At 64.5% G+C, this 15,841-nt stretch overlaps 1 protein-coding gene across 5 annotated transcripts in view; it reads left to right on the top strand.

Moving 5' to 3' along the window:
- The first annotated feature begins 3,085 nt into the window (after positions 1-3,085).
- WNT7B (Wnt family member 7B) overlaps positions 3,086-15,841 on the top strand; it is a 51,435-nt gene continuing 38,679 nt past the window's right edge. For all 5 annotated transcript variants that reach the window (XM_036867521.1, XM_036867525.1, XM_036867523.1 and 2 more), the window contains exon 1: positions 3,086-3,550. In XM_036867521.1, the coding sequence (XP_036723416.1) occupies positions 3,455-3,550 (96 nt within the window). In that variant the 5' untranslated portion in view covers positions 3,086-3,454. The remainder of the gene's footprint in view (positions 3,551-15,841) is intronic.

Raw genomic sequence — 15,841 nt, 5'->3', positions numbered from 1 at the left:
TGAGGCCACATAGAACCAGAGGAAGAGCATTGTGCCAGAAGGGGCAGCACGTGCAAAGCCCCTGGGGCAGAACTAGCTTGATGTGTTAAGTAACGGAAGGAAAGACAAGGGAGAGGAGGATAAGGGTGCTCACGTGTGTGATGAGGTTGAGGGGCAGGTAGGGGCCAGAAGATGCCAGGCTGAACCTGCACTGACTGAGTGCCTGCCATGTGCCGGGCACCGTCCAAGCACCTCCACATGGGTTAACTCATTCAAGCGTCAGAACCCCACGGGTTATACGTGCTACTGTTGTCCCCATGTAGCGATGAGGACACCCAGGTTGCAGAGCTTGAGAGCTTTGCCTGAGGTCATCCAGGGAAGAGTGGCTGAGGCCACTGAACGCCACTGAGCCTAACGGTGGCCTAAGACTCTTCCAGGGTCCCCAGGGCATCCTGACTCTGGAGACTTCTGCCCCTGGGCATTGGCAGGTTGCCATATTCATTGAGTACCAGAACCCCATTCCCAGCAGAGCCACGCCCTCTACTTCCACCCAGTGGTTCCCCCACCCAAACAGATGCGGGACCCTTGGAGCCAGACACAGGCCACCAACCTGTTCAGGATGACGGGGAGCTGCAATTCCATTTGGGAGGAGGGGCGGGGCTGGGTGTAGGGGTAACTGTGTCAGTGGACCTCAGAGCCCTGGAATCAGCCCTGGGGACCCAGGCTGGGTAGGAACCTCAGGCCTACTGCCTGCCTCTGTGTGTGTGTGTGTGTGTGTGTGTGTGTGTGTGTGCCACTGCACATGCGCGCGCGCACACACACGGGGAGGGGATTCATAGAGCTCTTCCACCCCAGATTTCCCCCAATCTTGGAGCCATTCAGGGACCCCCTTGGAGACGGACCCCGGCGGGGAGCGACTTGCTGGAGGTCACGCGGGCGGTCCTCAAACCTGGCCCAGCGGTACCTGCTCCGCCGACATTTCTCCCGCGGCCGGCAGGGGGCAGCACGACGCTGCGCCGCTGTCCCCAGTGTCCCGAGAGGTGCGGCTCTACATCCTGTTCTCCCGGGGAAACTGAGGCACGGAGCAGCACGCTGAGTGAGTGGACTAACCTAGGCGTCCCACCCGCTAGCCGTAACCCTCTCCTCTCCTGGACCCACTACGCCGGGCCGGCTGGTTCGGGAGCCTGCCCGACCTCGAACCCGGGAGCGGATTGGGGGTGGTGGTCCGCGAGCCGTGAGGTCTGGGGCGGTCGCCGAGGCCCCGGGACGGGAGCAAGCAGCCGCTGCGGGGGTCATTACTTAAGTCCAGCCACACTCCTCAGCTCCCGAGGATTCGCCTCATTATCGGAGGCGGAGACTGAGGCTGGTGGCGCTGGGGCGGGGAGGTGGCCCCCGGAACCTGTGCCAGGTGGGGCACCCCGTCCGCCTCGCAGTCCCGGGTCCCGGCGTGGCCCCAGCTGCCGGAGACACCCCCCTCCCGCCCGGGTCTTGGCGCGCCCGCAGCCTCGCGTCCGAGCGTCCTCCGTGTCGCCGCCGGGTGGCAGCATCGGCTCGTGCTCCCCAGCCCGCCCGGCTCCAGTCAGCAGCCTCCCGTTTCCCGGGCTCAGCTTCCCGTCCCGTGAAATGGGGTGACATCTGGGGCGCTGGGACGCAGGGGACACTTGGGGGTGAGGCTGCTCTTGTCGTTTCACTTCTTTCTGTGCCTCAATTTCCCTGCCTGTGCTTATCTCCACCGTGCCTTTCATCTGTGAACGCTCCCTACCTGCCCCGCTCTGCACGGCTGCCCCCGCCCACACTCGGATCCAGGGGCCGAGGAACGGCCCGCGCCCGGGTCGTGGCAAAGGTTCAGGGATTTGGAAGGATTAAGAGGGGATCAGGAGCAGGGGGTCGAGAGGGACGGCGGGGCGCGGGAGGGAGGCAGACTCTGAGGCAAAGTCCCCGCTGGGGTTTGGCTAGGTGGGACCAAGGGTGGCTGGAAGCAACACCCCTCCCCCACCTCTGGCACTCTTTCCCCAGCAAGTCTCGGGTCTCGGCTGGTCCTCAGGGACTAAGTGCTTCCCAGTTCCATCCACTCTCCCAAGAGGCGTCCAGGTCTGTAGACACTCGGAGCGGGACAGGAGCCTGGCCAGGACAGCGCTTAGCCTGCCCTCTCGGAACAGACAGGGCTTTGGCCAGCAGCAGGGTCTGCCCGCCCGGGTGCCCACTGCCCAGGACTGAACCCAGTCAGACCACTCCCGTATGCGAGGCACCGCGGTGGTTCTGACCTCGCGCTCTGGGCACCGAACGTGAATACTGAGCCTGGCACTGCAGAGGAGGTGGTGCAGACTGAGGGGACCGGGGGCGGTGGGGAGAGCCGTCAGGGAGTCCTTGGGGTGGGAGCCTGCCACACAGCCAGGGAAGCCCCCTTAACCTCCTCCTATCCCTCTCCATCATGGTGCTGAGCCAAACAGCTTCTGTAGGAGGTCGTCCGAGCCACCGCCCTGCATCTGTCTGTCCCTTTCCTGTCCCTACTTTGAGTAAGCGCCACTGGCAGCGGTGGTGACAGGTGTGGGGGGACCCTGGGCGCTGGAGGAGGGTCTGATCGAGGCCTGCGGCGTTGGCAGAGGTGCCTGGGCTAAGGGTGTGGCCCTGGTGGACCCCGTGTGGATAATTGCTGGGGGTAGGGTAAGCGTGCCCAGGACGGCGATGGGCGTGGGTGGGTGGTCTCTCCCTCCCCCACTAGAAACTGGAAGCCGAGTGGCTACCACAGCCTGAATCGGCCATTCTCCTCGGCCCCCCACCCTTGCGGGCGCAGAGGAGCGACCGGCCCCTCCGCAGGTGTCTGTTCGGTGCCGCACCCTCCCCCGCGCGCCCCCCCTCCCCGCGCACCCAACCCCCTTCCTCCCTCCCAGTCCCGGCCGGGCGATCGGAAGAGAGTCGGCCTGGGGAGGGGGTTCCGGGGGATAGATGCGTTTGTGTGTCACGGGGGAGGGAGGAGAAAAGGGAGGGGAGAGCCCGCGAGCGAGGGCGAGAGAGCGCGCGGCGAGCGAGGAGGGCGGGCGGGAGGCGGATCCTCCTACCTGGGGCGCGCTCGCACGCTCGCAGCTCGCTTGCCGGGGCCGCGAGTCACCTGCGGAGGCCGACAAGTGCGGACACATTGGCCGCCGCAGCCCTCGGCGAGGCGCGCACGGCCCCAGGCGCCTGCGCCCAGTGGAGGCAGCGCCCGCCCGCCGCGCTCGGGCCTCGGCCCCGCCGGCCCTCGTGGGGCCCCGCGGTCACACAGTCCGGCTCCGAAGTTGCGGCCCCCGGCCCAGGTCACTCCCCCAGGCGCACGCGGCGGCGGCGGCCCGGGCTCACCATGGTGGCAGCGCGCTCCGAGTGCCCGCGCGTCGCCGGCCGCCGGAGCCGCAGTGCCGGCTGAGAGCTGTCCTCCGAAGCCCCCGACTCCTGCCCGTCCCTCGCCCGGCCCGCGCGTCCCCTCCGCCCGCCGCTGTCTATGGCGCAGCCCCCCTCCCTGGATCATGCACAGAAACTTTCGCAAGTGGATTTTCTACGTGTTTCTCTGCTTTGGCGTTCTCTACGTGAAGCTCGGGTGAGTAGCCCCGTGGTCGGGGCCGGTGCCCGGGATCGGAGCAGCCAGAAGGAGCCGCTTCCAGGGTGTCTCCCAGGGGACGTGGGGACCGGAGGGGGGCACGGGCAGCCCTCGGGGATCCGGGGCTGGCCTGCGCCTTGGACGCTCGCCCCGGCCCTGCAGAGACGCAGCCGAGCCCTTTGAGCTGCGGGTATGCCCGAGGGGCGCCCAGCCCAGGGTTGGAGGAGGGAGAGGAGGACGCGCGGGCGGCCAGGCTCGCTGGTAGCGGCGAGCGTGCCCGGCGCGTACTTTCACCTGTTTGGGCTCCAGGCCCCGGGGGTGGGACGCGCCTTCCCTCCCCCGGGCTGCGCTGGGCGCCGAGCCCGGGCCGAGCGGTCGCCGCCTGGAGGGCGCGCCGGGGCGGGGGGCGGGGGGCTTCGGTCGGCCGAGGGCCCCGGGCGGGCGGGGGGCGCGCACCCCGGCAGCGAGCGCGCCGGCCTGGGCACCCGCCACGGCCCTTCGTCTCTATCCATCACCCGGACGTGTTGAAATTACCTTGACAACTCGTCCGGCTGGCTCGGGAGGGGCCGAGCGGGCGGCCCGGCCGCCTCGGGCTCGGTCCGGGCCCCGCGCCCCCGCCCGCCCGGGGCCCTCGGCCGGGCCCCCTCTCGCCGCGCTCCCCCTCGCGCGGCCCGGCGGGCGGGCGGGCGGGCTCCCGGCGGGCCGCGCTCGCTGCTTGCTACAGTAGCTGCTCCGAGTCGTATTTCCACATTCCTGAACCCAGCCGAGTCCTTACCTGTTGAGCTGCGATCTCCTTTAGACAGAATCTGTCTCGGCCTCGCTCGAAGCGGGGGTGGGCGGGCAGTGTGACCGTGAGGGGGGGGCGGTCCACCAAGCCCGGGGGGCCCACGGCTCCGCGCCCCGACGCGCCCTGCGCACCTACTGTGCGCCGCCAACGGGGGGGAAGGCAGGCCCGGTCCCGGCCGCGGGCAAAGCCGGTGAACAGCCCCAAGGGAGGGCCGGCACCGGTGCCGCCAGCCGAGCCGCGGCCCCCCAGGCGGAGAGGTAGAAGCAGACCTGAGAGTAATTTCATCCATTGCCTCTCCATCCAGCGCCTCCTCCGCCATTTTACAGATGGAGAAACTGAGGCCCAGGGCCGGCAGGGACTGAGGCCAGCGGCCGCACAGGCACGGCTGGAAGCTCCCCGTCCTAGCCTCAGCTCTGCAGGCCTGGGCGGGCGTGTCTGCGGCTGCTGGTGGCGCTGTTTATTGTGGGTCTGTTGTAGGCTGTGTCCCTGGGTGTGTGTTTATGGGAGGTAAGGGTGCAGTGTGTTGAGCCTGCTGGGGGGTGGGGGTGGGGAGGGAGGCACTGTTTTCCGGACCCTCCGGGAGCCCCTGCAGTTACTCTCCCTGTGCCCCCCAATGTAACAGGCAACCCCTAATGAGGCTTGCCTTCTGCTGCCTGGTTCTCAGCACTGAGGCCTTATCGCCTCCTGGCAACCCTGGAGGCGAGTGCTTTTACTCCTCCCGTTTTAAGGACTAGGAAGCGATGGAACAAGGGAGGCCAAGTCACTGTCTGCAAGAGTAGGTGGCAGAGCTGGGACGTCCACCTCTGACTGCTCTTCCTAACACCAGCTCCTCAACAGGAGTCGTCTGAAAGCACCCATTCTCCCGGCTGCAGGAAGAACTCTATGAATCCATCCCCACCTCCCCAGCCCGCGACTGTGGAAGGAGCTGAAGGCGGTGCCCAGGACTGGGGCCAGGGCTCTGGCCAGGGCTCGAGGTTGATGTGACCTCGGGCAGGTTCCCCCTCGCCATTCCTTCCTGAGCCTCCTCGTTCCCCTCTGTAAATGGGACCGCAGCTCTGGCCGTTCTGAACAGGATGGCGGCCAGTGTCTGAGTAGAGAGAACCCAGTGAGTGAGACCCAGCCCGTGTGCCCAGGCACCTGTGCCAGCCTCTCTGGGAGCGCATGAGACAGCGAACCAGAGCTCGCTGAGCCTCTCTGTCCTCTGCCCCACCAAGGAGCCCTGGAGGGGGGGACTCCTCCCCCCGGCATGCCCCCTAGAACATATATTCTCCCAGTCCTATGGGGAGAGAAGATGTGGTCTCCAAACACCCCTGTGGAACCACATCCAGGAAAGCCAGAGAGTCACCCTGGGACCTGCCAAAGGGAGGGAAGGGGAGGGGACTCAGCCCCTGTCACCACCACATTGGTGGTGCCTGTACTGGAGTGAAGGGGCCTGCTTTCTTTGCAAGCCATCTTGGCTACACAAGGTGGGGAGGAGGGGCAGCTGGGCCAGATGTGACCTAAGGGGTTAAATGACTTGGAAGCCCAGTGCATAAGGACAAGGCTTAGGGATCCATCCTCCCCCTCACCCCTCACTGGGTGGCTTTGGGTGAGCTCTTTAACTTCCCAGCCCACCTTCCCTCGTCTGAAAAATGGGGTAACAGTAGCGCCTCCTTCACTGGGTGCTGGGAAGGTTAGTCCTGAGGGCCTTTGATCTGGGGGTGGAGGGCGTCCCAATAAAGTTGACCTTTTCTTATTGGTAACGATATCACAGCAGCTGCAGGCACCTGGGGACTCCTCCAGATAGTGTATTCCAGGGCCATGACGAATCCCAGGAGCTGGGATTTTAGGATCATAAAAGTTCCAAGGAAATATCTTGAGATTGTATGTATTGGGGGACTATTCCGTGATCACAGCCCCCTCCCCCCGCCCATACCCCCATGATTATGAACGTTCAGGAGCAGCTTCCCTCACCCCCACCTCTGCACGTGCAGCCACCATACACACATGCCCCTCAGCCCGGGTGCCAGTGCAGATGTGCAGCCTCTGGGGGAGCCCCTGGGCCGGCAGGAACGGAGAACTCAGCCCCTGAAACCCTCTTGCGGATCGGGGCTTCAAAAGCAGATGCACCTTGGATTGGGGCAGTTTCACAGCACATGGCTTTGAGGAGGCACAGTTCCTCACTTTGGAACTGAGCAGCCTCCAAGCTGCAGCCGTGGAGGAGGCCGAGCCGGGGCCGGGAGGAACCATCTGGAGTCTGGGTACCCTCTGCCCACTGGAACTGGGGTCCTGAAGCCCCAGGATGAGCCTTGCTCCATGACTGCCTCCTGCTCTTGGGGGTTCAGGAGAGGCAGAAGGGCCCAGAGGGATGAAGGTAGGGGAGGCGGCCCCCTCCTCCTGGATGCTGGGGACAAGTCTCCATGCCAGGTCTAGAAGCCAGGAAATCCACTCCCTCTGGGGCCACTGGTCATATTGCACAGACCTCTCCTGTCTTGTCACCTTCCCTCTTTGTGCCTTAACTCCTGCTTAAGGGATCTACATTTCATCTAGAGAGACATTCATATGTAGCCTGGCTTGGCAGACAATAGGAGGTGGGACTCAAAACCTTGTGCTTTGGGCTTTAAAAAAAATCACTGGAAGGAGGATTGTTCAGAAAAGTGTGTTCTTGTGGGTGTGCTCCGCCCCACAACCTATCCCAGCCAACCCCTCAGAGGAGAGTAAAAGAAGTGAGGTGGGGGGAAGCCAGAGTTGGGGGCCTCTATGCACTTGTTGGGGGGGTCTCCAACAAGTGCAGAGCCTCTCCAAAGAGACTCAGAGGCAGGACCCTGCAGAGACGCCGGCGCGCTGGTGCACAGCTGAGCCCTACCACGCTGGGCCTGGTTGGCCATGGCAGTGAGTGCATGCGACCCACAGCCAGTCTCACCAAACCCAGGGGCGCACGCAGGCAGAGACGCAGCGAACACAGTGCATTTGGGCGCACACACCTGCGCGCTCACAGACGCGCCCACGCTCCCGCAGTCACGCGCAGGCACGTGCAGGCACGTGCACGCACACCGGAGCAGACATTGCCCAGCACAACACCCAGGAGAAGCGCACGCCCCCGCGCGGTTATCCCGCGGTGCCTCCCCCCAGGTGCACCCTCCAGAGCGGGCCAGAGCGGTGTGGCTGGCTGAAGTTGGTGGTTGGGGGGACTGTCCGAGCCAAGGCGGTTTGGGCAAGCCCTGGAGGCGGCTCCCGCCGCATGCTTCGGTCAGCCTCCCCTTTAAAAAACCCGCCCGCGGAGGAGGCGGATGTAGGGGTGGCCCGTCCAATGGCAGCCGCGCGCCTCAGGAGACTTGAAGACGTGAGCCAGAGCGAGCGACAGAGCTGGTTCCGACCGATCGACGGACGGAGGGCCAGACGGCGGCCGAGGCGCACTCGCTGCCCACTGCCCGCTCGCCTCCCGGCACTCCAGCCCCAGCGCCCGCCGCAGCCCCAGCCCCAGCGAGATGCGCGGCCCTGGAGGCGGGGCACGGGCGACCACTGCGCCGGGGCCCGCGCGCTCGGTTCCCTAGCGCCGCGTTCCGCCGCCCTACCTTGGGAGGGCCGCGGAGACCCCGGCCTCAGCTGGCCCACGCGCTCTGCCCGCGGGGCCTGCGCAGCCCCGCCAGGAGCGCCGGCCCACCATGCTCCTGCTGTCGCCGCGCAGCGCGCTCCTCTCCGTCTATTGCCCGCAGATCTTTCTCATCCTGTCCAGCGGCAGCTACCTGTGAGTGCCGCGGGTCACACGCGGGGTGGGCGGGTGGGGGCCCCCTCCCTGGGCTCCAGCACTGGAACTGGGCGAGCAGGGAACGCGGCAGTGAGGTCCCTGGGCGGGGCGCCGGGTGCCCGGCGCGCGCGGGAGCGGGGGCACTATGGGTCTTCTAGCCGGCCTAAGCCGCCAAAGTTGAGCAGTTGGGGGTCGGCTGAGGCAGTGAGAAGTTCTGGCTTTGAGGTCAGGGAAAGGGTGGCCCGCTAGAGGCCTGACGGCGCCCGTAGCCCTGGCTGCGCGCACGGAGCGCGAGGGCCGGAGGGCGCGCGGGTAGCGCGGAGATACCCTGCGCCTCCCAGCCGAATCCTGGACCAACGGGATCCCCCTCCCTATATAAATACACGCGGCCCGCACGGCCGTGCCACACTCGAGAGAGCCGAACGCACACATCCGCTCCCCCGCGTACACACTGGCACACACGTGCACGCCGCGTCCCACCAGACAGCACCCAAGCTGTCCTCCGAGGTTGCCGTGGTTTCGCGCGGCTTCCCGCCGCGCCGAGCGGCCCGACCCTCGCCGCGGCCGACTCCTCGTCTGGGGCGAGGGGGGCGCGCAGGGAGCGCGTGCGGCCGGCCAAGGCAGCGCGAGGAGCATGGGGCGCGGGTGCGTCGGGCCGGGCAGCGCCCGCCGGGCTCCGGGAAGCTCCCGGCAGGGCCCGTCCGGGCCCAGGGAGCCGAGGGGCGCGTCGGCGCAGCGGTGGCTTCGCCGGATTCCTAATGGGACGCATATGCTCTGGCCTCCGATTTAAAAAGACGTTTGATTTATGGAACCGCCGTTTGGGGGAATTTAAGCTGGATGCTACTGATTAAACCTCAGAGCCAGTTCTCCCCCCCTTCTCTCCTCCCCTCCCCCTCCCCCTCCTTTACACGCGGGCCACGTCCGGGGTCGCCTAACGCGGCCAGAGGGGGCAGCCGCTGCCTTCCCGCTCCCTGCGCCACCCCCTCCCCCCCGCGCGGCCGCAGTCCTAATAAATCGCCGCGCCCCCGCCCCCTTTTAATAGAGACGCAGCCAATTTCTCCTCCAGCTCCTAGGAAATTACTATCCTACCAGTTTTCCTTCTATAAATAGTCGCGCATCTTGAAACAAAAGTTCGCAACCGCAGCCAGATGCTGCGAGGCCCGCGGTTTCCCGGGCTGTGGGACATAATTACAAGGTCCGGGCGCAGAGAGCGCTCCAGGCCCGGCGGGCAGCCCCGGCTGCGGAGGCATCGCCTGGAGTTGGGGTGAGGGGGGGCAGGCCGCCCAGGGCAGGGCTCGGAGCCGGGTGGGGAACGCCTGATCATTGGAGACTCAGGCTAGGAAAGTGCCAGGCCAGAGAGTCCTGCTGTGGCGACCCTCCTGGGATCTGGATCGACTCAGGAGGTCTTGAAATCTCAAGCCTCTGGTTCTCAGAGGTCGGAGGTGGAGATCCAGAAGCCTCCCCCTCCCCAGAATCCCCAGCACATCAATCTTAAGCCTTACTAGGGAATCGGTAGCTACTCTGCTTAAGAAATCACTTTTGGAGCCAGCTGGCTGAGGTCTGGCGTTAACGGGGAGGTGTCCAGGGGTGGGAAACCAGGAGTCCTCCCCGGGTGGTTTGGAGTAAGAATCTGGGACGAGGAGGTGGGCTCAGGGCTCAGGAGCTGGTGAGAGTGGGATGCCAGGGCCGCAGCTGAGGGGCTCTGGGGCAGGTGGTGGCCAGTACACCTCCACAGACCCTAAGTTTTCCTTTGGGGGTTGGCACCCCAAATCCAGGCCTGCCGTGACTGCCATCTGTGCCCACAGAGGCTCGCTCCTCGAGTGTGCACCGCCAGCTTTGTTGGCAGAAATTCTCCTAAGGCAACAGCTTTCCCGAACGTTCCTGGACCAGTGCTGGGGTCTGGAGTGGGTGTGTGTGGGGGGGGAGGGCGGTAAGGCAGACTCTGCCCCCTGCCCTGCCTTCAGCAACCCCTGCCCCACTGTCAGTCCAGCCTGACCTTCAGCCCCAGGGGGAAGAAAGTGCTGATGCCAGCCTTTCCTGAGCAGAAACTAACGCCAGCGTTCCCGAGAGGGAGCAAGGGAGGCTCCGGCATCTCTGGGGCTCCCGCCACTGTTGGTGGGCATAGGGCTGAATAGGGTTAGGGTTAGGATTAGGGGTGTCAGATGCCATGGGTGGAAGCAGGTCCTCAGTGATGCAAATGAATGTGAGTGTGGAGAGAAGACCCTGTGGGCCGTCTATGAGCCTAGGCCTGAATGCAGGTGAGGCAGCAGTGCAAAGTGCTTCGATCACTGTTGGGGGTCACTGGTAAAGCCCATCTCAGTAGCCTTCTCAGAATACTCCCAAAGGTTGGCCCTGGGGATCTGAGGATGCCAGGGGCAGGAGGGGGCCCTGGGCAGAGGCTTCTTTCTGCTCCAGAGAACTTCCAGAAGGCATCCATTGCTGGGATCACAAACACTGGCGGACAATTGATCCTGCCCCTTTCATCTGGGCTGCTCTCCCGGCTCCGCATCCCGGGCTGTGGTCCGTGCACAGCGAATCCCAGATGCATGCCTGGGCCGCTGCCACTGATCTGGTCGGACGGGTGTGCTGGCCTGGAAGAGCCCCAGCCCCTGCCGGACTCTGAGCTTGGCCTGGCTGGCCATCCGAGGCAGCTCCGGCCAGCGCCGCTCTCCACTGTTGTCAGAGCCGGCGCTCTCAGGGCCGGTGGGGGTCAGCAAGGGCCTAAGGGAGGGCAGGTGGGGGACTGCAGGCCGAGGGGAGGGCCTGCGGTGCCGGGTCGGCGGGTCTGGGGGCCAGGCTAAGGCCTCGTGCCAGGACAGGGCTGACCTACTGTCCTGGGCAGGTCCCTTCCGGTTTCGGCCTCCCTCTCCCAGATGTGGGGCTGGCTGCAGTGATCCCCCCAGATCTTCCGGTACGAGTTTCTCATGGTGACCGCCACTCTGGGGAGCAGGGTGAGTCATGGTGACGGGGCAGTTACTCACCGACCACCTGGCCGTGGGGGTGAGGGCGCTCACCACTGCCCTGCCAAGGCTGGGCCTCTTCCCGGCTCTGCCGCTGTGGCTTTATTGGTGGTGCCAACCGCAGTTCCAGAAGCCCTGTGGACATGACCCTGGACGGGGGCTGCTGAATCTGGCCCAGTCCCATGGTATCGCAGCCTACGTGGGGGCAGAATGGGGCCACCGGCTCAGGCGGGGACAGGTTGCCCTGGGGAGGAGCAGCTCCTAGCCTAGGAGACTGTGCGTGTCCCGGTACGGGAGGAACTCTGCTGTGTGGCCTCGAGCAGGTCCATGGGCCTCTCTGGGCCTCAGTACGCTTGTCGTCGGTCACTTGGAAATGAAGAGCCTTCCAGCACAGGCTCAGGTCAGGCCCATACGCCACTGGGATTCAAAAGCACGTGTGGCTCTGTGGAGGGGTGTGCACACGGGTGAGCCGAGCTGGGGAACCTGACAAAATCTCAACCCCCAAGGGACCCCCCCAGCTCAAGATATGCGAATATAACTGCTCTGATCACAGAGAACTTCGAGACATCATTGACGTGTGAGTGAGGCTTGTCAGCCACTAGTTAAAGGGGGAAGTGGTGCATTTTGGACATGAGTCCTTCGACCTTCTGTATGTGGGTCGGGAGGGTCGGGAGGGGAAGGTGGGTCCCCACATGTTTCCTCCCAGGGCTGCGTTAGGCCCTGCAGCTATGTATTGTGGCCCGCAGGAGAAGGGCCCATTTTCTAACCAGGTTTCCCTTTGGTCCTTGTGAAGCCAAGGGGCCTGATGGTGACGCAGACACCAGGTTCACATCACGGTTCCTCCTCTTACTGCCTGGGTGCATCCCGTAACCTCAGCTGTGTCCTCCGTACAGTGGGGGCCATGGGAACAGTAACCTAGAGGGGGTGTGAGACTTCAACAAGCAAATGCTGAGACGAGCTCTGCTGGGTGCCTGGTATACAGTAAGTGCTCAGAAGATGGGGTTGTTCTCAGCTATTAGGAGCAGGGAGGCTGGCCACCCGTGACAGAGGGAGGCCCTGTGTCTGTGCTTGTTCAGTAGAGAGTGATGAACTCTCTAGGGGATCTCGGAGGGCTTCCTGGAGGAGGTGACACCTAGACAGGGTTTTGAAGGATGGATGGGAGTTGCCCAGACTAAACAGGAGCACAACAGAGACTCTTAGAAGAAGGAACGATACTCACCGGCAAACACATTCACCCAGGTTTTCTCTCCAGGGAGCCTCTCAGCATCTTATTGAGGTGGGCAGACAAGAATGTCGGGGTCCAGGAGAGAGGCCCTTTCCTGAGGTCACCTCTGGGTAACAGCCCTCCCGGCTCTGGTCCAATAGCGAGAGGAGTCCCGGGATCTCTGGGGCCTCGGGGGTGGTACAGGCAGCTGTTGGAGGTGCCCTGGAGCGGGGAGGTCACCACGAAGGGGAGTGATTTCTGATTTTTGACGCCCTGACCGCACATTGTTTCATTGGGCTTCTCTGGGGACACCATGGACACAGGTCTGGCAAGTTGCGCTCCTTGCCTCTGCCCTCCCCACACACTCGTGTCCCCCGGAGCCTCATGCCAGCCTTGGGGAGCAGAGGGCCAGGGCTGCTCAGCCTGCGGGAGCCCAGAACTGGGCTGGGGACCTGGACCAATGCCATGGTCCGACTGCCCTGGAAGGACCCTGCGGGTGGTGGCAGGCGAGGGGGTGAGGTGGGGTGGAGGTCTTGGCTGTGGGGATGCAGACCCTCTGTCAGCTCAGGATTTGGGGTACCCAGAACAGGCCCCTCCATGTGGCCTGTGGCCAGCCCCCTAACCTCCTGGGGCCTCGCTCCTCCTGGGGCAGATGGAGGGGCTTCAGCTGGCTCCCTGAGGCCTCCATGTTGCATGGTCCTGGGTCCAGCTCAGATACAGCTCACCTCCCCCCCGCCCCAGCTCCCCCAGCAAGGGGACAGGAGGCCGGCGCCCTCCCTTGTCAGATGAAACCCCGGCCCAGGGCTCCCTCAGCCTGATGAAAGGGTCATTGTGTGGTGCGGGCCGCCGGCTGGCCAAGGACAAAACCACCATTTGTCCTCCTTCCCTGGCTCAGGGCAGGGGCCTCCCCTCGGGCCAGCCGGCGGGGTGGGGGTGGGCACAGGTGCGCTCCTCTTCCCTTTCTCCATCTTCCCGGTCTCCATCACAGAGCTGCTCCGCTTGCCCAGGCCCCCTCCCGGTCCTGCCTCCCACCCAGGGCATCCGTATCCTCTGGGCCAGCCCCTCTATTGGCAGGGAGGCAGTGAGCTCTCCAGCCCTGGAGGCATACAAGCAGACGCGGGAGTGAGGGCTCGGGATGATGGGGAAAGGCCTTGCCTGGAAGGAAGCCAGGACTCCTGGTCCTCTGTGTGAGGCAGCCATGCGGTGTGGTCGGCCTGCTCCATGGGCGGGGATGCTGGGGCCCTGGGCAGGTCATCCCACAGCCTCAGCAGCGGAACACGGAGCAGGGCTTGGACCCCTGCCCACTGATGCCTCTCCCACTTTCGGGGCGGAGCAGGTGGCCTCTGAGGCACTGGGGATGCCAGAAGGGCTCGATCTGAGGCTGTGAGTAGAAGACACTAAAATTCTGCAGCCCCCAGGTAGACACTGTTGCCGCAGACCCTAAAGCCTGCCTGCTGCCTGGAGCGGGCCTCAGGGTGGGTACTCCACCCTGCCCAGCAAGCAGCTCCCTGGCATCAGCTGTGGTCTGGAAGAGCCCAAGTCAGCCGCCCCTGGCAGTCCCATCCCAGTGACACCTGTGGGCCTCCATCCCTTTCTGGAACCGCCCCCCATGGCCATCCCTGCTCCCGACCTTTCTCCACGTGCCTCCCAGGCCAGAGGTATTCCTTGTGCTAGAAAGCCCTGGTGCCATGTCCAGCTGGAGCTATGAAGGAGCAGGCCCCTGGCAGGAGACTTTGGAAGGGTTGGTGGTGGCTGGGTTCACCCTCCCCGTAGCATGTGGCAGTGCTGCCAGGGTGCCAAGGGCCAGGGTGTCGAGGGATCCAGAGCTGAGACTTAGGCCCTCACTGTCCCAAATTGCAAAACCCTTTCGAATAGGAATTCCTCCAGAACATACTACCTGTTCCCTGGGCCCCTGACTGGGGACACAGCGCTTTGCATTCCACTTCTGCGGGACCAGGTCCCCCTGGAAAGGCTTTCTCTCGTGGGGTGAATGTGTGCAGACATCTGGGGTCTGCTTTGAATCTGCTCCCTCCCAGGCTGCCGGAAAAGGGGAGCTAAGCAAGGGCCTCCCACTTGGGAGGAGCATGAAGGTCAGAGCACCGAATAACCCTCTAGGTCATGCTCAACAGGGCTGAGCCCAGATTCGAACCTGGATCTGCCTGACCCTTAGGTCTGTACTGCCTCTCATGGCATTCTGCTGATGCAGGTTTCCTGCCTTCAGCAAACTCCACTGCCTTCTAATTCGCTGCCTGTAACCTCACATGGGTGGAGAAACCAACTAACCCAGCTGGTTAGAACTGTTCGTTGACCAGGAGTCATGAGGCTCCGAGGGAGGACTTTCTCAAGCTCAGGGGCTGCCTCCATTTGGATTTGGGGCCAGAGGGACGCTTTCCTGGTAGGTGCGGGGGAGCCGAGAAGCCCTCAGATTCCTGCCCTGGGTCCCTCCCGGCCATGGACCCTGACTTTTTCCCTCTGAGACCGGCTTGAGCAGAGAGGAGGTGGCCCCAGCTGGCCAGCTTGTGACCTCTGCCGGCTCAGCATGTGTATGGTGCCTTGTGCCATGGACTTGAGGCAACCTTGTGGGCAACCCTCCCCTTTTGTGGACCTCAGTTTCTCCATCCGGGTGATAGGCCTAGATGCTCAGGGGCCCTCCTCTCCCCTCCTGCCCTTCCACCCGTCCTCCCCAGCAGTCCGAGCTTGCTCTCCACACCAGCAACACCCACTGCAGCCCCTGTGCCAGGGGAACGAGACTGGCCGCGTGTGCAGGTGTAGTTGGGAAGCCCCCTTCCTTCCGCATGATTATGCAAAGCCCTGTGGTACCCACAGCAGGAACACTAGTTCATCTGCAGTGAGGGTAGACCAGGGAAAACCTCTCACAGAAGGTGACCTCTGAACTGGGTCCTCAAGAACGTGCCGGAGAGAAGGAGGATGGCGTTGCTGGCAGCGGCGGCGGGATGACCGGGATGGGGAGCGGGTGGCGGCTGGTTAGAGTAGGGTGGGCAGTGGGAGGTGAGGTCGGAGTGCGGGCAGGGCAGCTGCCCCAGGCCTGGGGAGCTGCAGGACAGAGATGAGTAGCTTCATCCAGAGCTAAGGAAAGCACCTGGGCTCAGGGTGGACGACAGGGGAGAGGGGAGGAGGCTGGTCCCGCCGGCCTCGGTCGCAGGGGGTGCCGAGGGGAGGGGGCGGATTTCCTCAGAGGGATCTGCAGGGCTGATGGGAGGCCGAGTGTGGGAGGGGAGCCCTGTCAGCACCCAGGCTTGGAGAGGCCAGGCCTGCGGTTGTGGGATTGACCACTGCCCCCTCCCCCAGCGCCCAGCACAGCACTCGGCTCTCGGTTGGTTCCCAGTAAACACATGTTGGATGGTCAGATGGCTGTTTGTGTGTCTGGGGCTCAGCGAGGCCCACTGACCTGGTCAGGGCCCACTGCCCAGCGGTGGCAGAGGCCTCCAGGTCCCAGGTGTGCTGGCGCAGGTGGACACGGGGTGGTCTGGGTGCCTGGAAGACTCCCATCTTTCCAGGGTGACTGGCTGGGAGTGCCGGGAATTTCCGGGTGCTGCTGACACGCCCCCTCCGGCGGCAGCCAGATCTATCACCTTGCTGCCCCCGTCTCCCC

Source organism: Balaenoptera musculus, chromosome 10, assembly GCF_009873245.2.
Source record: "Balaenoptera musculus isolate JJ_BM4_2016_0621 chromosome 10, mBalMus1.pri.v3, whole genome shotgun sequence".
NCBI lineage: Eukaryota > Metazoa > Chordata > Mammalia > Artiodactyla > Balaenopteridae > Balaenoptera > Balaenoptera musculus.
This window is presented reverse-complemented; position numbering and strand designations above follow the sequence as displayed.